General features: G+C 39.1%; 1 protein-coding gene across 2 annotated transcripts in view; it reads left to right on the top strand.

Moving 5' to 3' along the window:
* The window catches only part of DGKK (diacylglycerol kinase kappa), a 420961-nt gene that overhangs the window by 305749 nt on the left and 91991 nt on the right, over nucleotides 1–23221 (top strand). For both annotated transcript variants that reach the window (XM_033946472.1, XM_033946473.1), the window contains 2 exons: nucleotides 6505–6667; nucleotides 16881–16989. In XM_033946472.1, coding sequence (XP_033802363.1) covers nucleotides 6505–6667; nucleotides 16881–16989 — 272 coding nt within the window. The remainder of the gene's footprint in view (nucleotides 1–6504; nucleotides 6668–16880; nucleotides 16990–23221) is intronic.

The following is a 23221-nucleotide window of genomic DNA, read 5'->3' on the forward strand; positions in this document are numbered from 1 at the left end:
ATGGTAAAAAGCTCTACTGGTCCTTAACTGGTTAGTGCCGCTGAATATCTTTGCTAACTCTTAAACTGCAAACCAGTGATTTTGTGGATGATCAGGGGGTGGAGTCGGCACTTATGTGGTTAAGTACCAATATTCAGTGTTAACTGCCTTAGTTACAACTTATCATACTTAACTGCATAAGAGAGAGACAGCCGCACAAACCATAAACTCAGTGCTGGTGACTGGACATGGGAGGATGGGCAAAATAAATGACTAAATAAATAAAAAATATCAGGGCAGGGCCAAAAAAAGTGATCGCTGCTGGCTGAATATTTACTTTATAACTTTTAGCCTGCCAGACAGACCCTGCTGTTAGCATTATGTTTCATTAAAGCCTGATAAATAGCTATCATTACTACTGAGTCTCCAAGTACAGCCTGCCAGAGTCATCTGCCTTTAGGCCCTGAATCTATAAAAAGGGTCTGGCGTCAGGCGTCTAGATCAGTATGCCTAGCCGATCTAGGCACTTAACTTCATTTTTAATTGATTCAATCAGCGATGTTAAATGAAAAGCATCTTTAAAAACCAAGTAAAAACGATTTTAAAAAAATTAAATTTCAGGTAGGCACATCATTAGGTGCCATGTAGGCATGTGCACCGAAGTGCCTACCCGCAAAGTAGGCATGGTTAGGGAATGAGTTTGGGCGTGGATTATCTTAGGCACTGGTAGCCATCTGTACTAGGCACCAATAAAACCCTGGCCTAATAATACTGACACCTAACATTATGACACTTATCAGTACCTAGGTTGAGTTAGGCATCACTAGTGCGATTCTACAAACGGTGCCTAGCACTTGATTAACAATCATGCCTAGCGGTGCCTAGCTGTTTATAGAATCAGGACCTTAATGTCTGATAAGAACATTTAAGGCTAGTCTTACCTCCCATAAGCAACTTTTTCTGGAATAAGGATAGTATTGGGATTTTTGGCACAATACTATCTGTATAACAGCCAAAAATCTATAGATAAGGAAGTTATACGTTCACTGGCTGCTTGTTAGCTCCTTCTAATCACCATTCAATCAAAGCATATTTTTGCCTCAGAGAGCTGTTTCTCTAACTCTCCAGTGAGGATTGATTTTCTGCAGGAAATGGACAATATCTGTACAGCATTCATCATGCTCAATTAGTCCTGCTGCATCTCTTGTCTCTGAGAGAGAGAGTCACTTTTAAGGGGTGCATGGGGGACTGGGAATAGTGTTGATTAAAAGCCCTGAATCACACCTTCCAAGCACTCCTAGCTCTCTCACTGCTACAGTCATCAAACAGACGGCTGCTAAAGTGGACCGCAAAAAAAACCCAATTTCATTCTCGCTTGCGAGGACTCTGTCAGCCAGCTTTAGCATCATGCTTTGCCAGCTTCCTTCCGCTTAACTGCAACCAAAGCAGGATACCTGCAAAAATACTTCTAAAATGCCAGAGTGTGCGTCATCTTTCTGGGGGGAAAAAAGACCAGGAACCTTCAAATCTATGGCAAGAAAGATAAGTGCAGATCTCATCTCCCTTTGAGAACTAATGATATAAAAGTGGAATACATAGGGTTACCAGATTTCAGAAAGTAAAAACCTGGACACGCTCCGTGCAACGCCCTATTCTGCCCCAGCCATATCCTGTTCTGCCCCAGATATGTCCCATTTTGCCTCTGCTCTGCCCCGACACAAAGCTCTTCTTAAGCTCGCAGCTGTGTCTGGGAGGGCCTCTGAACATGCACAGATGCGATGCATCGATGTTACACACATGCGTGCATGCATGTGATGTCATCGTGTCACATCTGCGTATGCTTGGAGGCCCTCACAGATACAGCCCTGAGCCAAAAACTCAGATAAACTCCTTACAGGTTAGAAATCCGGGTAAATCCAGACATCTGGTAACCCTAGGAATACAAGACAGCTCTTTGTTAGAGAACAGGGCCAATGGGCCGCAAAGCTTTGTTAGAAGACTTATTTTGCAAATGTTATCGTTCCAAAGCTGTATTTGATCCTGCGCCAAGATATCATCACTGTCCAGCAAGAGTGGAGCTTGATCGTGAAGCTCAGTAGCATGAATAAATCACAGAACATTCATAAGTAAAGAGGTGAGAAAAGTCTACCTGCCTTTGCTCAGTTAAGCTTTAACTGAACATGTAGAATTCACAGATACTTCAAAGGTAAGCAGGTAGACTTCATGTATAATTCAGGAACAGATATATGAAAATGTCAAGGGTTATTTATGGATGGCTGTCAAATTTGTGGATCAGTTTCTGGTAAATATAGAACACACAGAAAGTGAGGACAAACATGAAATTTGTGAATAATATATGGAAACCATCTAGATATAGATGGTATATAAATTTTAAAAATAAATATATATATATATCTAATATAATAAAGCCCTAAGCGCGCATGCGCACTCCCACCTGCGTGCTCCCATTTTCTGTGCGCTGTAGGACACCGCAGGCATGAGTGCGCCTGCGTGAGAATCCCCCGAGGTGGATGTCGGCCGTGGTGGCTGTTGGCGGCTGCAGGCCGCAGCGGCGGCTGTCGGATCCAGCACAAGATTGGCATTAATAAACAAGATTCTTCACACTGGAATACCCTCCAGTTTGCACTCCTAGATGAACCCTTATCATCCTTCCTGTATTCTTCATTCAGCTTATGAGTGCCGCCCAGCTCTTCCATCCATATTCTGCTCCATTCTGGAATTCACAAGGCAGAATGCCTTTTCCTCCATTGTCCCCTTCCTGTGGAATATTCTTCCTGCCTCCATCTATACTGAATCCTTTTATCCTATATTTAGACTCGCTATCAAGACTCACCTTTTCACTCAGACCTTCCCAGCCACACAAGCTTAGTGATGCTTAAATGAACTGCTGTTTTTATTCTCCCTTCTGATTTCATGTGCTTTCTTTTGCTATGCTACTCTTTCCTATTTCAGATTTGTTGGTGGGGGGATTGTTTGCTAATTTTTTTAAAAAAATTTCTAAACTGCTTTGTTTGCAAAAGTATTTAATAAACATTGCTATGACCAGCTGGGGCAGGATTTTTCTTTGTTGACGAGATTGAATTTTTTACCCATGAACTCATTACAGTAGTAGAAATAAAAATACAGTCAAGAGTTGTTACCCTCTTTCCTTAATCTTCAAGTTGTTCAATAAGGTAAAAGGCATTAAGAATTATAGAAAATTAGACCTCTGAGAGACGTACAAGCTGATCCAAATTAGGAAGGGAGATCAGTGGAAGACAGCTTTTCATACTTGGGATAAACACTATGAATATCTAATGATACCTTTTAGACTGTGTAATACCTCTGCTGTCTTCATCAATGATGTTGTTAGGCGTACTCTAGGAAGACACGTCTGGAGAGATGGTAGGGGATAGGGAGAGATAGACTTCAGGGAGTGTGGAGGGGGAAGGAGAGAGAGATGATCTTGGGTAAGGACAGAGGGGGACAGGAAAGGGAAAGATGGCAAAAGAGGTGAAACAGGGTCAGAGAGAGATGGTAGAGGGTGTGAAAGGGGGAAAGGGAGGGATGGAAATGGTAGGACCACTGCTGCTTTGGGGCACTGAGGGAAGAAAGGTTGGTACGTCAGGACTGCTGCTGCCGCCTCGGGTAAGTAAAGACCCTGTCAGGAGGGCAAAAGGGTACAAAGGAAATGGTGAAAGGTGAGGTGGTGGGACTGGGATCAGTGGGAGGCAGAGTCCAGAGTCCATGATAGAGGCGGGGCAGGGGTGGGGTCAGAGTCAGGGTCAGGGTATAGGTGGGGCTATTCTAGTACCCGTTACTGTAATGAATGTAATGGGCTAAAATACTAGTCTATATATATATATATATCAGCATGAAAAATCAACAGAAATGGCAGACCTCGTTTAGAATATTGTGTGTGATTCTGGAGACCACATCTTTAAAAAAAATTAATAGGACCAGGGGAAAGCTACTAAAATTGTCAGCGGTCTACATCATAAGGCATATGGGGACAGACTTAAAGATCTCAATATGTACTGTGTATTAAAGGATGGGAGAGGGGAGATATGATGAAGACTTTTAAATAAATTATACGAGGACGCACAACATATAATATGTTCATATAATGATTCAAAATGTTGTGTGATCAGGCACCAAGGTACCCCCTCTTCAAACCCAGCATGCACCCAAAAAGAGGAAGAAAAAGCCTCAGATTAATGTAGCAGTTTAGAACCAAAAGGTACAAATCAAAACTGCTTTTGATACTTTCAATGGCAAAAAAACTCCCTCATAGAACAGCTCAGGTTTAGAAAAGGGCAAAGTCACCCAGAGGCACGTTCAAGGACTTAGCTGACAAAACATGACTTGAGCTCCAACGCTGTCACGTGTTCTCCAATCTTCCCAAAAGCAACCTTGTTTCACCAATGTTTGGCTCATCAGGGGAACAAACAAAATAGCCTTGAAAAGTGCAGCCATGCTGAGACCACCCTGCCGCCCTTCGAGCCCGTGGTTTTAACCCGCGGGTTTAAAGCAGGGCTGCACTACGGCGTGTTCTGATTTATTCCAGAACACACCACAGTGCAGCCCTGTTTTAAATCTGCAGGATAAAACCACGGGCTGTGCACATCCCCATCAGCGCCAGCACCACCGATGCCGCAGATCTATGACAGCCGCCACGAGAGAACTGCAGTTATACTACAGGTTGTCTGTCTCTGAAAGCCTGAGCAGCTTCGACTTCAGGTGCTGCACTCCAGAAATGCAGACCAAGGCTCTCTGCAAGCAAGAAGCCCCATGATGTCAGGAACGGGGCAAGTTTCTCCTCCAGGAGCTGCTGTTTCCAGCGCAGGGATAGATCAGTGCCTTCGCACTTCGGGAGGAGAAAGCCCGCCATGCATACAGCGTGGCAGGGAGAGGGAAGTTCCGAAGCCGGCCACTGTAATTGAGGGTCACGGTATGGCATACGGTACAGATGCCAAACTTGTCATATTACAAATGGAAACAGCTCTAGTTTTGTCAAGAAGTTAATTGAAGCTCAGAGCCCAAATGAGAAGTTTATGTCATGGAGAGCATGCGCAGACCATCTACAAGCAAACAAGATGGGCTGCGCATGTGTCAGGATCGCTCTCCAGCGATCCATACGGTCGGTTGGGGGCATGACTCCGATCGCCCCATTTGCATGAGGACACTTTGTGAATCAGCCCCCCGGCCACGGATCGTATCAGATCCGTGGGCTTAGTGAATCCAGTGGTGTACCAAGGGGGGGGGGGCGGTCCGCCCCGAGTTCACGCTTTGGGGGGATGCACAGCCGGCCAGGTCCTGATCCTCCTGCCCTACTGTTCAACTGGACCTGCACCTCCTTCCTTTCCCCCGGTCCGCACTACTGCAGTCTTACCTCCCCACTGCTACTGCTAATCGCCGACAAGAAGTCTTTTTTATGACATCAATTCTGATGTCGGAGAGGACATTCCAGGCCAGCCAATCACTGACTGATTAGTTTGTGATTACATATTCCATACTAGGCGAAGGTGTTTTGTGTGTTCAAAAGACATGTTTTTTTTGTTAGGATTGACTGCAGGATTGATCTGTACTAATCTGGCTTGTTTAGTTTTACGATGGGTGTATTGATGTTGTACTACTTATTGCAGTATGTAAGATGCTGCCTTTTCCTAGGTACTCATGTGTGGATTGTTACTAAAAATCATGTTTTCATACAGATGGGGAGGGTGTCAAAAAATGATGGGCCCCGGGTGTCACATATGCTAGGTACACCACTGAATCTACCCCTTAGTGGATGCTGCAGATGTGCAGACTGGATGGAACATTCGGCCTTTATCTGCCATCATGTTTCAGTGTTTCTAAGATTTGTATATGTGTATATGGTTAGGTGATAGGTCTTTTCTTGTCCAGTAGGCAGATTAGCTTGGAGCTGATATATGGTGCTGGCAATTTCTTAAGATAACAAAGCTTTTATTTTGTAATAGGAGTTAACGTATAAAAGTCTGCAAAGCTTGCTTGATATACCTTGCACTGACCCCCTAGATATATATAATTAAATTCTTGCAAAATTTAATATAATACTAGAGATTAATGCACACCTGCAGAAGACCTCTGTGTGAGAGAGATAGGTTGCTGGACCCACTCCCTTTATTTCTGTGTTTATTTTTATTTATTTAATTTGTTTTCTGTCCCGTTTTCTCCAAAGAGCTCAGAACATGTTACAGGTTAAACATACATAAAATACAATTAGCAGGTTACAATATGACATAATTACAGTACAAGTTTACGATACAAGGTTGTGTTCTAATTCGATACATACTAGGGGTCTAAGACCAACATAATATAGAGTTACAATTTGTCATAGTTATAGTGGAAGATTTTTCAATACAAGTTTTTATCCTAACATTACATACCGGGATCTAGTACCCAATACATTTCTTTGTAATCTATTGGTCATGGGTAGGGGAGTTAGGTCCAATTTTTATATTGATGCATTGTACTGTAACTATATGGTTTGGGTTCTTGCAGGTTTCTGGAAGGCCACCTGTCCCCTGTCCTGTTCCAGCCCCCTATTGGTGTTTGTGAATTCCAAGAGTGGTGATAATCAAGGTGTAAAGTTCCTTCGGAAGTTTAAACAATTCCTCAACCCAGCGCAAGTCTTTGACCTAATGAATGGAGGACCTCACCTTGGGTAAGTGAGAGGAGGTGAGCCACATAACCCAGAGCTGTTGATGGTAGTGGCATGGGAATGGAACCAGCGGGTGCAACATCGGATAACCACTTGTGTTTGGTACAACTGCGTCAAAAAACTCATCAGGCTACATAAGGAGTGTGTGGCCCAATTGTTAGAGGTACAGCTTCAGCACCCTGAGGTTGTGGGTTTAAATTCCATGCTGCTTCTTGTGACCTGGGCAAGTCACTTAATCCCCCATTGGCCCTGGTACATTAGACAGTGTGAACTCAGGACAGATAGGGAAAAATGCTTGAGTGCCTGAATATAAACCATTTAGGCTATAAGTGGTATATAAATGAAATTTTAGTGAAAAAAAGAGCTCCTGCAAAGTGTTATCTTCCAAAATCCTTTTATATATGTCACTGGAGCTATTATACATCCCTGTCTAATGTAATCTGTGTCCTCAGCAGTTTCTTTGCAGGTTATTTTTTTTAATCTGTTTTTCCATGTAAAACAATGTTCTACATACAGAAATACACGCTTACAAAATTGCCCAGGTGTGTACACCCCAAAACATACATGTTGCTGATGCATGCTTAGCTCATAATTTTACTAGGTATTCCTGTGGGGAAGCAGGAGCAGAATTTCAAGATACACACCTGCTTTTATAGAGGTCATTTTGTATAAGAGGTGCAACATATACACCTATGTACCTTCACATTCTAGGCGTCCTGTTATAAAATGAACCTCTTTTGAGTTAATGCAGCTGGGGATAGTTAGGTAATGTTCCCTGAGAGTCATGGAATTTTAATGAGAGGAGTCACACTTTTAAAAGCCTCAATTCCGGTTGCTCAGAAATGAGAAGAGACTCCCCTCTCTTTCTGCAGGCCTTTAATACTCTTATTGCCAGGATTACTGCAATATGGATGTCTTAGCAAAGCAGCTAAAAATAGCAGAACTGGCAGTTTCATGTTACAGAGATGTAATTGTGCATAAAAGCTCTGGCAACGCATGAGTAGCCATCACAGCTCCTCACTAAAATTACCACTATATTGAATGCTCTGACCTATGTTCACGTAATTCTTTCTCTGTGTGAATGTCTTGGCTAGTACTTAGCTGTTTAGCAAGGGCCTGCACCCTGAAAGTCTTAGATGACACCACATAGATAACTAGGTAAATATATGGAAAGGCTTCCCCTTTTAGAATTCTTACAGGGCCAGTGGTCTTGTGGTCATTAATGGTTTCTGGAAGCTGAAGACATTTAGATGCATTGCAAAAAAAAATCTTTAGTTTCACAGAATGTAAAGAACAAGGTTAGCCTGGAGGCTGTGTGGAAGTCTAATCTCTGTAAATATATTAAAACAAAAACAGTCATCTTGATCTCAAATTTTCAATGGGAAATTCCATAGGGTGTTTTAAAAATTAGCTTGGAGGCCCATGGAAGCATAAACCCTGCTATAAAGCACTAGCTTTCAAGTTTCAAGTTTTATTATGGCTTGATATACCGTTTGACTTTCCTAAGTGGTTTACATCATACAATTCTAAAAATTTTTCTTAAAAAAAAAAGACATACATAATAAAATATTAATAAACTAGACATGATACAAAAGGGAAGTGGGTAGGATTTACATTTCCTAAAAATAAAAAAATGAGAGGGTTGAGGTAAAAGACATAAGGGTGAGTAGAATGATTTAGGTTAAGCACTTGGTCTAAATCTCATACGCATTTTTAATAAGAAAGGTTTTGAGGGGGCATGGCTTGGAGGCACAGCCGGATGGTCGGGTGAGGATTGAGCTCTGCAGTTACAGGCTTTCTGAAAGAAGAATTAAGCTATTAAATTAGTTTCTTTAAGTGATAATTATGAGATTAGTTTCAATAATGGCTTCGAGCAAGCAGACGAAGAATGAAGTGGCTGGCACAGGATCGGGGAGTGCTAAAAGATAGAACCTGTGATTCCTTTGAAAGTGCCGTTGCCCAAAGAAGATAACGGTGACATTTTTGCACAGCTGAAACTAATTACAGATATAGTTTCGGACAATGCTCAAAAGCTGCAGGAGGTGAAGGATGAAGTTAGAATCCTCACAACTCGTATGGAGCAGATCGAAATAAAAATAGATCAGGTGAAAAAAAGAACGGCAGCAAATGAAACTGAAATACGGGTATGCAAATCATATAGGGAGAAAGTGAATATTCTCTCAAGAGAGTTGGAGGACTGTATTAATAGGGGGAAAAGGAACAATTTAAGAATAATTGGGCTCCCAGAGGGAGTTGAAAATAATGATGTAATCTCTTTCCTTGAAAACTTTCTCCCAAAGATCCTGCCTCTCAAGACAAAGTATCCATTAGAATTTGAGAGGGCTCACAGGATCCCTACAAGAAGAACAGGTAAAGATTTGAGGCCACGTCCACTTATTTTTAAACTTTTTAGGCATCAGCAAGTCATGGAAATTATCTGGCTGGCAAAAGAAAATAAAAACTTGAAGTGTCAAGATTCAAAAATTCCTATAGTGCCAGATTTCGCTAAGGCCACCGCTGATAAAAGGAAAAAATTACTAGATCTACGGCCGCAAATGAGAAATCTAGGGGCCAAATATGCTTGCTGTACCCTGTTATAATGAGGGTTACATATGCCAATAAGACAATAAGTTTTGAGGATCCTGAAAAGTTAAAGGTCTTTTTGGAAGCATGTGAACAACCGATGATTTCATGAAAAAAAAAGAAAACAAAAAACCAAAAAACCTGTCTCTTACTTTTAATATCTTATTTACTTGATTGACTTTTAAGATTTTATTTAAACGTAGTTGAGATTGGTACGTAAGGTATTGCAAAGAATGAAAGTTGGAATCTTTTTTGAATTAACTGTTATAACCGTCCTAGATGCATAGTATTAATAGATGAAATTCTATTCAGAATACTTTAAAAGAAGGCTCGTGAAGATATGCAAAACAGATGGTCTCCATGGCTGTAGATTCTATCTAATAATTATTCCAGACTTGGACCAAAAACAAGAGCTTGCGCCTTATCAATGAGGCAGAAAAAGATTATATATTAGATTGGTAAAAGAATCTGAGTTGCAGAAGATCTGATTTGAAATATGGCTTCATCAGCGCACTGCGAAAATGACTGACAGATAATGATTGTCTTTATAAGTGCTCATACCTCCTCACCTCAGATGCAAATGAAAATGGGGAAAATGAACACTCAAACTATGGAAGAGGAAGAGGTTTAGCAAGTGAAAGCACAATAGTTCGTGGAAACCCCAGAGCCGGCTTGAGAGGTGGTTTACGTCATTAAAGTTGGAATGCTCCATGTAGGCGAGTGCATAAAGTGTGTTCGGTAGGGAAAAACAATGGAAGGCTTTCAAAATCAGAAGACACTGCTTTGTTAATTTTGAAAGTACTTTATAAGATCTTGAATATTAGTTTGGAATACCCACAATAATAAAAAAAGGTTTTCATTTGGTCAGAATGCCAGGCACGGCATAGCATATATACAACAGAGGTTCGTGCTCCTGAGGTTTGCATAACGATGGATGACAAAAAGAGTCATAGGATTGTTATGGTCAGATAGTTGGGTCTCTCAGAAGATTGCAAAGGGAAGATCAGAGTGTCTTTCTCACTTAGAGCGCAAGACCAGCAAGCCTTATCCACAGTGCTACGCTTAAAGAAGCACCAGACTCGGCCAAATGTACGTTGTCAACAGCTATCAGCACTATAGCTATAACCACCTCAGGAGCTCCTTGTTGGCTCAGTCACCACTGTGAATGGATGCAGAGAGGATGACATTGTTGTGGAGTCTGGGGCCTGTGACCTAATTGGCAGCTACTTAATTTCTTTCATAGTCTTTTTGACAATGAGCTGTGTAGGGCTCCATACTAAGTTAGTGGTTTCAGCCTTCAGCCAGCTGTTGTCCTTCCGGGCTAAAGGAAACACAGGAACAGCCCATATGCCGGGGAAAGCCAATCCTAACATGGAGGAACATTTCACTGCGAGGCATGAGCAGATGCTGTGTGAGTTACCAAACTTCTTCTTGAAGATGCATGACTATGGGATATACTCGCAAGATATCGAGTTCCAGAATGTGATTCTGTATCTGAGGACACGGGGTTACATTATGTATCAGGCTGCTCTCAGTCTCTGTCGGTTCCTAGTCTGGTGTTACTTTGCAGAGTTGCTGAAACTAACCCAGCACCCAGAAAATTGGACTTTCCAGGTCTGCCCCTCCTTGTCTTCATGTTGCGTCTACAAGAGGGTCAAGTCTGATCTATACAGGACTTATGATTCATATTCCACCTTCTATGTGGGGCTTGACAGTCTGATATACCGACATAAGGTTGATAAGTTGATACCAGCACAGCCTCCTGGGAATAGGGTGAAGCACTTCATGTAAAAGAAGGATCTTGTGTAGATAAACTATGTTCTCATATTCTTTTATTGTGAGCTTGAAATTAAATTTGCACCAGGGATTTGTTTTTAGGGGAGGAATTTTTGTTTAGATTCATATATAGCCTGATCATAAATGAATTAGAAAATATTTTATTGATTTATAAATTGTATTGATGAGTATAGTTTTATTTATTATTTGTCAATATCAAAATAATTATGATAGTAAGTAGGATGATATAATCCAGTATTGAGATATTAAATTTATGAAATATGATTTTCCTGTGGATAATAAATATAACTGATGATAGTAGAATAAAAGGGGGGGGGAATTAATTAAATTGGATAATACCAAATTTTAGGATGGATAAAATTCATAATAGCCTATATTAATTTAATGTTATATTAGAGGATTATTAAATTGGTGGGAATCCATTTTTAAATATAAATAATAAGTAATAAATATAAATAATGATTGAGATGAGGTAAAGGTAGACATGATAGCCTTATTAATTACATCATTATTATTTGTCATTGTATAGTATGATATAGTAGATTTAGGGAAAATTAGAAGGGGCTGTATAAAATATTTAGAGTGGATAGTATTGATATTTATCTCATTTTATTTAAATATTTTGTTAGATGAAATATTGAAGTGATGGGACTTTGTGAATTGTGAATTCTTTTATTATAATTTATCTAGCTGTATTGATAAAAATTGCACTTAAGTATTATATTAAATTTTGCAAGAATTTAATTATATATATCTATATGAAACAGTTATGTTAATAATACTTATTTAAAGATACAGAAAGATATTCTATTCTTAGATAATATGAATTCTTAATTGTTTCTTTTATTTAATTGTTCACAATTATCAATAGTATTTTCTAAAGGATGTATATCAATGTTAGGTTAATAATATATAACTTATGATTCAGATTATAGAATTTAAATTTATTCCCTTCCCACCCACCCTTTCCTTTAGCATTTAATCAAAAATATACAAAAATAAATATTCTTTTCTATTAATTAAACCTACAGTAAACTTTAATTCACCCTCCACCCCCCATTTGCAAATATATTTTCAATAGAAAATGGTATCTACTCATTACACTAAGTTGTCAATGGCCCCCAGATCTTTTAAAATTTATTATAATATCCTTTTTGAATAGCAATTATGCTTTCCATTTTATAAATGTGACATAACGAGTTCCACCAGAAGGTATAATTTAATCTACTGCAGTATAATTAGTTTTTAATTTAAGCTTTTGAAGAGTTTTTCGACACCTGATATCAAATGTGCATTTCCAAGTTTTCACTGTTAAATTGGGAGGGTTGGGATAGGGTTGTGAAGGAAGGGGATGGGGGAAATTGTTTTTTTTTGTTTTAGTTGTTAAATTTGGGGAAAGTGATTATTTAATGTATATTCATTACAAGTTGAATTATGGGAAGATATTTGTAAGGATGTATAAACTGCATAATGGATTTTAAAATATTTTTGTTAAATGTTAATGGCCTTAACCATGCAATTAAAAGGAAAAAAACACTATTATTTTTAAAACAACAGAATGCGGATATTTGCTATATCCAGGAGACACATCTGTCTACTATAGAATCCCAGAAACTAGAGGGGGGTTGGGTTAAGCATTGGTTTTTTGCCCCTGCGATAGGCAAGAAGGCTGGAGTAGCTATTTTAGTGAATAGGAAATGTAATGCTTTATTTAATTAGGTTGCTTCAGATCCTTTAGGAAGATGGTTACATGTTGACATGAGCATGGGAAATACTACAATGCTTTTCAATGTTTATGCCCCGAATTCAAACCAAAATGAATTTTTTAAATCTCTACAACAATTGGTACTACCACTGGTTGCTTCTAATTTAGTAGTGGCTGGGGATTTTAATGCTGTTATGGATTCTCTGTTAGATAAAAAAAAACCTAGTAAAATTATTAAATCATTAGGATTAGATAATTTCGTATATTTTTGTGATTTAAAAGATATATGGTGAATACTTCATTTTGATGGTCGGGAATTTTCTTTTTGTTCCCATGTTCATAAATCCTTCTCAAGAATAGACTACATTTTTGTTTCAAATCAGTTAGTTCAACAGATAACACAAGCCTCCATAGATCCAATTATTTTGTCTGATCATGGAGGTGTGTGGATTGAACTCAAAATTGTTGATCAAGATAATAGTAGACCAGTATGGAGATTTGATAATACATTGCTTGCGGATTCAAAATTTTGTGATGATTTTCAATTAAAAATGAATGATTATTTCCAACTTAATGCCACAGAAGAAATTTCTATGGAAACCTTGTGGGATGCTTTTAAGGCAACCATAAGAGGACAAATTATTTCTTATTTGGCATATCTTAGGAAGCAGGTCAAAAGACAATTTTTCAGTCTAGAGCAGGATATTAAGCTGTTGGAGTCAAAATTGATTGATAAATGGGAATATTCTACTTTGCAGGCTCTTTTAAAAGCTAAATGTAAATTTAATGAGATTTCTTCTAAATTGGTAAGGAAAGATTTATTTTCTTAAGAAGCCTTGTATTATGGAAGCTCAAATAAGGCGGGAAGATTATTGGCAAATTATCTTAAAGCAAAAAAAAAAGGAAGACAAAAATTATTGCCATTAAAGATGGGAAAGGTGACACTTATACTCAAGTTGAACCGATTTTAAAACAATTTTTAAAGTTTTATAAAGCTCTTTATTCTTCTGAGCCTTATTTAGATAAAGAAAAAGATGGTTTTAAGTTTTTTAATTATTAGAGGGACCTAAATTCCTGAATATATAAAAGAAAATCTTGAGGAGCCTATATCACTAAAAGAATTGCAAACAGCATTGAAATCCCTTAGAGTTGGGTCCGCTCCAGGTGGCGATGGTTTTACGGTAGAGTTTTATAAATCATTTCAAATTACTCTATTATCTCATCTATTAAATTTATACAAGGTTCAACTAAATAAAGGTTGCATTACACGTACTATGGCAGAAGCGTTAACTATAGTTTTGCCAAAGCCAAATAAAGATCACACGGTTTCAAACTTTAGGCCTATTTCATTAATAAATGTAGATGGAAAACTTTTGGCTAAACTTTTGGCTCTACGTTTGGCTAAGGCTCTCCCTTATATAATTGGTATGCACCAAACAGGGTTTGTTGCTCAGAGACATTCTTCTAATAACACCAGATTGGCTTTTCATATGTTATATTTAACAAAAGCCATGAAGGATCCAGCCTTTTCTGTATCCTAGGATGCAGAGAAGGCCTTTGATTGGGTGGAATGGGCCTTCATGTATCAAGCTATGGATTGGTTTGGTATAGGTTCAGGGTTTATACAAATGATCCAAACATTGTATAGCTCCCCTGTTGCTAGATTATATATAAATAATAATTTTTTGGAGTGTTTCAATTTGCAAAGGGAGTTAGGCAAGGTTGTCCCTTGTCTCCTTTACTTTTGATATTGTATTAGAACCCTTGTTGTTAGCTATTCGGCAAATGAAGGAGATATAGGGTATTCCTCGTACTGACCAGGAATATAAGGTCTCTGCTTATGCAGATGATATATTGCTTCATTTGAGGAATCCTGAAACAACCATTCCATGTTTGCTTGAACTGATAGAGAAGTTTTGGAAATTTTCAGGATATAAAATAAACTGGAGCAAATCAGAAGTTCTTCCACTCAATGTGCACTGTACAAAAGGTTTATTTGATTCATTTCCTTTTATCTAGAAGGAGGAGGAAATAAAATATTTAGGTATTAGGATAAAAAATACGCTGGAAGAAACAATGAAATTAAATGAAAATTTTTTATTAAAGAGGGTAACAAAATTATGTGAGCAATGGAATCCTTTACATTTGTCTTGGTGGGGGAGAGTCCAAACTGTTAAGATAATGATTTTGCCTGTAGTTTGTTACCAAATGGGTATGATACCAGTTTTTTTTCAGGGGTCTTTTTATAAAAAGTTAAACAGTATTCTTACAAAATTTATTTGGCTGGGTAAAATTGCTAGAATTGCCTTAGTGTCTTTACAAAAGCCAATTGCAGAGGGTGGGGTAAATTTTCTTAATTTCTATAGGTATCATCAATCCTATATTATGCGCCAGGGTATGTATTGGGTCCTCCCAGAGCTCATGGATACGCTCCCAGATTGGTTGAAGTTGGAATGGCAACTCTTGTTTCCTCTCAGGCTCTCCCATGTTCTTGGTATTAAAATGCCTAGAGTGTATAAAGAAAACATAATAGATACATGGAGAACTAGAATATATGTCAATAATTTAACACCTATTCCAATACAAAAATCTACAAATTAAACTATATGGCTGAACTTCAAGATTCAAATTGGCGGGTTTAAGGTCGTCTGGAAGTATTGGATTATAGAAGGTATACGTATTTTAGATTATGTTATATCTAATGGTAAACTGCTTGATTTTTCACAGATGCAACAAAAATTTGGACTTGATAAATCACAAAGTTATAGATGATTGCAACTGAAGCAGGCCATTCAGGCAGGGTTCCCTGAATGGAAAAATCTTAATAATCAATATAGTTTAGAATTCTTGTGCTTTCAGGAGGACTTTCTGGGACACCAGGCCGCACAGTGATATAAATTAATATCTGGATATATGAATAAAAAAACCAAAGAATGGTCTTAGAGACATTTGGAGCATTGAGATTAAGCATCACATTACTGCGTCTTAATGGCCATGAATTTGATCTTGGAGGATGAGATGTACAATGTCTGCATCTATGAGGCAAACATGGTTTTTCCTGTTGCATAGAGCATTCTGGACCCCTGTTCGCTTACAAAAATTAGATTGCTCTAAGTCTAATAAATGTTGACATTGTAATCTCGAAGCAGGAACTTTAGATCATTTATTGTTCTATTGCCATTTTATTTTGAATTTTTGGAAATCAATTTGGGGCCAAGTAAATTGTCTGTTAGAAAATCATGTGGCCTTATCATATGATACAGTTTTATTTGGCATGTCTATGAGGGCGAAGAACCAAATTTCTATTAACAATAATAAGCTTTTACTTATCCTAACAGGAGTTGCCATACAACAAATAACATTTAACTGGAAGAATTGGAGTAGATTGAATTATAGTTTTTGGTGGAACTCAGTGTGTCATATTTATAAGATGGAAAGAACAATATCTATTCAGAAAGGAAATTTCAATAAATTTCAAGATGTGTGGGGGCCATTAACAACTTATTGTAATGAGTAAAAATCATTTTTCCCAAAATAATCCAAATGAAAGGAAGGGGTGGAGGGATAGTTTTTTATTTTTCATTACTTGAATTGAATAGAATGAAGAACCTTGATGTATGTGTTATGTGATATTTGAAAGGGGGAAAGGAGGGGGGTGGGGGATTTCTGATTTTTTATATAATATATTGTGATTGGATAGAGTATGATGGGGTGGGAGGGTGGGGGTTAAATGTGATTACTTTATGTGCATTTTGATAGAAAATCAAGTGATGTTTATAAGTTCAAATGTTAATTTGTGTTACACTTGTAAGTTGTAAAATGAATAAAGATTTTTTTTTTTTTAAAAAAAGGTTTTGAGGTTAGGCTTAAATTTATTAGTATTCGGTTCCTGCCTCAGAGTTATTGGGAGAGTTCCACAGTGTCAGAGCTACCACAGAAAAAATTGTTTGGTGTGTAGTGTCATAAAATATCTGTCGAATAGCTGAACTGGGGAACAGACCCAGTCTTTCTTACTGTAGAATCAGCTTAGCTTTACGTGGGTACTTTTGTGAGTCCAGCGGGAGCTATTCCCTTCCATATATAGCATGGGGAAGTTTATTAATCAAATCTGTCCCATCTGTTTGCTTTCAGCCTTCGTCTGTTCCAGAAATTCTCAACATTCCGAATTTTGGTGTGTGGTGGAGATGGTAGCGTGGGTTGGGTCCTGTCTGAAATCGACAAGCTGGGATTGCACAAGCAAGTGAGTGTGAAAGAGGATTTTAATTAGCTCAAGAGCTTTTGACACACGAACTGAGTTTATTCTGGAGATTCTCATGTATGCAAACATCACTACCTGCAGCAAGGTGGAGATGAACATATGCAGCTATTGAAGAACTAAGGCCAGTACTGGGCAGACTTGCACGGTCTGTGTCTGTATATGGCCATTTGGTGAAGGATGGGCTGGGGAGGGCTTCAGTGGCTGGGAGGGTGTAGTTGGACTGGAGTGAGCTTTGATGGAGACTTCAGTAGTTGGAACCTAAGAACAGTACAAGGCAGAGCTTTGGATTCTTACCCAGAAATAGCTTTAAAAAAAACCCCAAAACCCAATGAATTTTTAGATTGAATCAGGTTGGGTAGACTAGATGGATCATTCGGGTCTTTATCTGCCATCATCTACTATGTTACTATTAAAAACATGTTCCCCATGAATTAATCAGCAAATGCCAGATTCTCAACTCACCGTGCATTTAGCGATGGATGCTAAACCAGTCCTAGCCGGTTTAGCATCCAAATATTTTACCAGCCAGTTCTCAGAACAGCTCCGAAGATCTAAAGGCAAAAAAGCAGTGTGACAAGTTGATGGCTGTTGCCAGAAGGATGCTAGGCTGTATAAAGAGAGGCGTAGCCAGTAGAAGAAAGAAGGTGTTGATGCCCCTGTTCAGGTCGTTGGTGAGGCCCTATTTGGGAGTATTGTGTTCAGTTTTGGAGACCGTATTTGTCAAAGGATATAAGAAGACTTGAAGTGGTCCAGAGGAGAGCGATGAAAATGGTAGGAGGCTTGCGCTAAAAGACATATGATGAGAGACTGCAAGCCCTGAATATGTACGAGTACCCTAGAGGAAAGGAGGGATAGGGGAGATATGATTCAGACGTTCAAATACTTGAAAGGTATTAACGTAGAACAAAATCTTTTCCAAAGAAAGGAAAATGGTAAAACCAGAGGACATGATTTGAGGTTGAGGCAAGAGTAATGTTAGGAAGTTCTTCTTTACGGAGAGGGTAGTTGATGCCTGGAATGCGCTCCCGAGGGAGGTGGTAGAGAGGGAAACAGTGGCAGAGTTAAAAAAAAAGCGTGGGATGAACACAGAGGATCTCAAATCAGAAAATAATTGTATATATTGAAGAACTAAGGACAGTACTGGGCAGACTTACACGGTCTGTATTCATATATGGCCATTTGGTTGAGGATGGGTGGGGGAGGGCTTCGACGGTTAGGATGGTTTAGATGGGCTGGAATGAGCTTTGATGGAGAATTCAGTAGATGGAACCTAAGCACAATACCAGGCAGAGCTTTGGGTTCTGGCCCAGAAATAACTAAGAAGGAAAATTTAAATTAAATCTGTAATTTAAAGAGAGGGTAAGGTTGGGCAGACTGGATGGACTATTCGGGTTTTTATCTGCCATCATCTACTATATAGAAAAGCTCACCGTGCTCTTTTCCGTGCTTCCTAGCAGCCTCCGATGGTATTATGCAGATGTAGTACAACAAGGTCATTAATATTAAAATGAGCACCCCGGACGATTCTCTAAACTTTGAGGGTGATTCTCTAAACTCGTACTACATTTGCAGGCAGAATTTTATGGCAGGGTCTCAGCTGTCATAGCCTTAACCCCACCACAAAAAAATCTCCTGCCCACAAATTTATAAAAAAGTCACCCAATTCCTTCCTCCCTCCCACAAATCTCTCCCCTCCCCCAAGGCCATTCAATGTCCCTCGTTTTGCAGGAGGGATGTCCACTCCCTCCTGCCAGCAGTCCCCTGACAACCCCCCACTCCTCTGTACCTTTAAGTTGAACAACAGCATGAGGGATGCCCACTCCCTCCTGCCTATAGGCCGCCGGGGACCCCAACAACCCCTGTACCTTTAAGTTGAATGACAGCAGAAGGTATGACCACCCTCCAGTCTGCAGGCCTTCCCCTTCTTAGTGCATCCTGGGATGCACTAGGAGGGGCCTAAGGCCTTGATTGGCTCTGGCAATCAGAGCTATTTGGGAACCCATCGTGCACAGACTTTCCTGTACCCCAGGTCATCGTGCAATATGGCAAATGCAGATCCATAGCTGATATTCAAAGACTTCAAAATATATGAAATACAACTCTCCGGTTAATATATAATACTGAAAGCAGCCCATTGACTGCCTATTAATCACTGTATTACTTATAAAATACATTTATTGGTTTTTAAAATATTAATGACAAGTGAGCCTCCATATCTGACGCTTTTTTGAATCCATATACACCGTCAAGAACTGTTAGATCAGAAAATCAGAAACGCCATTATATCGAGAAATTGTTCATGAGCATATTAGGACTGCTACTTTCTCCATAAAAGACACACAACTCTGGAATTCTATACCTTTAGCTCTTCAATTGTTGAGAACAATTGACAAGTTCAAAGTTTGATTTAAAAACATTTATTTTTTTCATATGCTTATCATAACAAATAGTGGTTTTCTGCACTTGAGAACTTTCTGCCAGACACAAGAATTTTTAACCTAATGTGCTTACTTTCCCCCTTATTCTTTAATCAGTTGGAGTTCTCCTTTTAACCTTACATAATAATAATAATAATAATAACTTTATTCTTCTATACTGCCATAACCAAAAGTTCTAGGCGGTATGCACTAAAAAGAGCTGGGCAATCAGCGAAATACAATAATACAGTAAAAAATACAAATATTTGTAAAATAGAATTTCAATAATAAAACTCACTAAGTAATAAACTTATCGAACAGAGTGGTCTTAATTAATTTCCAAAAACTGCAATAGGATAACATAGCTTGCTGAATGCATTTACCTAACCAAGATTGTTGCCTACCAGCTTGAAATGCTAGGGTCCTAGCTAAGAAGGTCTTATATCTACACCCATTAATTATGGGCTCCTTTTACGAAGCCACATTAGCGGCTTCAATGCGCGTGACTTTTAATCACGCGCTAACCCCCGCGCTGGCCGGAAAACTACTACCTGCTCAAGAGGAGGCGGTAACGGCTAGCGCGGCTAGCGGTTTAGCGCACGCTATTACGTACATTAAACCGCTAATGTGCCTTTGTAAAAGGAACCCTTTATCTACACCCATTAATTTTGTATGTTGTATCTGATTTTATCAAAAATGGCCAAAAAGGAACCAAAAAATATATATGTATACCAATAATAATGAAAATTCAAACTTAGAAAAATTGGTATAAATAGTGATAAACTGTCCTTACACCACACTGAGGACGGTATGGAAAACAGTGCTTCCAAAGAATAATTAAATAAATTGAATAATCAATAATTCAATTAAATAAGAGGACCAATCAGTACGGGCCCAGTGCCCTCGTAACAACCATTGGCCCCAGGCAGGTGCTTATAGAGTGACAAGCACTTAGAAGTAAATCTAAATAAGCCCTGCCCCGTACATCATCTTGTCCTCATATATCTATATAAAATAATAAATATTGAGAAGCACAACCATCCCCAGACTTAGGTGGTAAGGAGAGAAAATCACTCAAAAGAGCTCTCCCCAAAGCTTTTCAAATGAAAAAAACATTAAAACCTAAGTGCAAAATTAACCAAAAGCATTATTTTTAGTTTTTTTTTTATATATTACTAATGTCACTTTCAATTTAATTATACTAAAATTTGAATTCATTTCCTAATGATTGATTTCTTTAATAATTATAAATAAATAATCATAAAGTGCTCAGTGCCACCCCCAGGTCATTGCTAATGCAGTTCAGACCACGATAGTTTTGGAACCATTATTGCACTTTACTGTTCCTTTCCTTCCTTAATCATTAAGGGCTCCTTTTACTAAGGTGTGCTAGCGTTTTTAGCACATGCACAAAATTAGTGCATGCTAGCCGAAAAACTACCGCCTGCTTAAAAGGAGGTGGTAGCGGCTAGAGCGAGTGGCATTTTAGCATGCGCCAAGCTCACGCTAAAACCGCTAGCGCACCTTTGTAAAAGGAGCCCTATGTGCAATGGTATGAACTTTACTCAAAAATCGCTGTAAATAAAATTGCTAATATAGTTCTTATATGAATCACCTCAAATGTATGTTTAAAACTGTACTTATCTTGTTGTTGTTGTGGCCTTCCTATCCAGCGTTTTGCTATCATGTGCTGAAAGGTCACTGTGGGCAGCCACAAACCTTAGAGACTTGAAGAAAGCACAGATGTTTATTCAGCATATGCGGACCCCTGAGCCCAAGCTGGCTTCAGAAGTCCCGAAACCAGGAAGTTACAGAAATATTTATACATTCTTCTGGCTATACAATTGAATTCTAGAAAAAAATTTTCATGTGTTACTTTTCTTAACAATCATTGGTCCTAAGCTCACACTAGCAGGTCACTTATCTAAGCCCTGCAGTCTTTCTGTTACATGTCCAGGAGAGCTTAATGCAATATCATGTATGCTGAGATAGCCATAAGAAGCTAGAATGCCCAAGCTAAAACATCCAGTGCAGGCAGGCTAGAACATGAGATAAGTTAGGTCTGCAGCTAAACATAATTCAGCATTTTATTAAAGAGAAAACTTAGTTCAACACTTAGGAAAACCAGTCCCAGACTCCTTCAGTGCCATGAATCGCATTGGACTAATCCATATAAAGTGCTTGCGTGATAAAGTGCTATCCAATGTCAAATTAAAATAATCATGCTTGCAATCCAGTCTGATATTTAATTGCCCTGATTTTAGATTGCAAGCCGCCCAGAAGGTTTTTACCCTTGGCATGGGATAGTAAGAAATGAATAAATTTGGAAACTTAGATATCCAAATTTGCAGCCAATTCAGACGCCGTTATCCGTCGGTCTTCTCTAATCAAGGCATCCACCCTGTCAATATGCTCTTGTGGGCGCGATATTGATGGGCGACCAGAACAACCTTTGTCGGTTACACCTGTTCTTCCCGCTTTAAACCTTTATACCCACTCCATTGGTGTCGGAACGGGGGTGGCCACAGGAGCCATGGCCTCCCCAAAAATTGGCAGTCAGAAGAGTCAGTTATTTATTTATTTGAGTTTATATCCCATCCTCCCAGGAGCTTAGAACAGGTTACAAAGTTACATACATATTTATACAACGTGATGGCAAACATGGACATTGTCTGACAAAGATGGTAAAATATAGTTAACACAGCACGGTAAAACATAATATGGCAAAGCATGTGAGGCATGGCAAAGTACGGTGAGACATAGCATGACGAGCATAGTATGGCAAGGATAGTATTATGGCTTTACTCCCCCATCCACCTCCTCCCGGCTGCTGTAATTTTAAATCTGCAGGCAGCTGCTGCGCAGCACCGCTGTAGAATGAAGACTTCCGAGGCAGGCCTGCTCATTGGTGCTGTGCAGGAGCTACCCAAAGATTTAAAATTATAGTGACTGGGGAAGGTAGGTGGGGGAGTCGTCATGCCACAGGATCTGCTGGGGCTAGGGCGGAGCTTTTGGGCTCCCCCAAACAAAAAATCATTCCGCTGCCTATGACCCACTCATCAACCTTTTATTGATTCATGGTGCTATGTCCATACTGAGTCAATTTCCGATGGTGAATTTCCGATGGTGGATTCACCCTCTCTGTCCAAAGAAAGCGCACTACTGCACATTGCTCTTCGATGGTGCAATCTTGCAGTGGAGAATCCATGTTTCTGTCCTCGTGGCTGCCACATGACTAAAGGCCGAGCACTGCACTGTGCATGGATGAACTATCCAACAGGCAATGTACGAATACATATGTTGCATTTCGCTAGCTCTGTTCCAGTTTTCACATAATTTAACAATTGCCTTTAATTTTTGATTTGCCCTCGTACACGGAGGAAAGAGAAATTATAATGGCATAGAAGGAAGACTGGAAGAGAATCCTTAAAAGAAGGAACATGAGGACCCAGAGAAACCCAAGAATGACTGAAGTTAAACCACAGACACAAAGGTTGAAAAATTGTTTTTAGTAAAGATTTCTGTGCCAGCTAAGCTGGATTTAGGGTAGACAATTGCTGTATTTTGCCCTTGTCCTCCAGCCCTGTAGCCACCAGAATTAATGTGTTATTTTACTGAAAAGACATAGGGGAGCAGGAGGGAATTGTGTTAGTATCTGATACCATAGATTGAAACACATCTTTAAAATTGCTTCTCTTTGGCAGCTCTGAAATACAGAGGCCTGTGATTACATTTCAGATTGAAAGGGGAATAGAGAGTTGCACAAGCTCCCTTTTTTCACAAAAATAAAACAATTG

Source organism: Geotrypetes seraphini, chromosome 5 (genome assembly GCF_902459505.1).
Source record: "Geotrypetes seraphini chromosome 5, aGeoSer1.1, whole genome shotgun sequence".
NCBI lineage: Eukaryota > Metazoa > Chordata > Amphibia > Gymnophiona > Dermophiidae > Geotrypetes > Geotrypetes seraphini.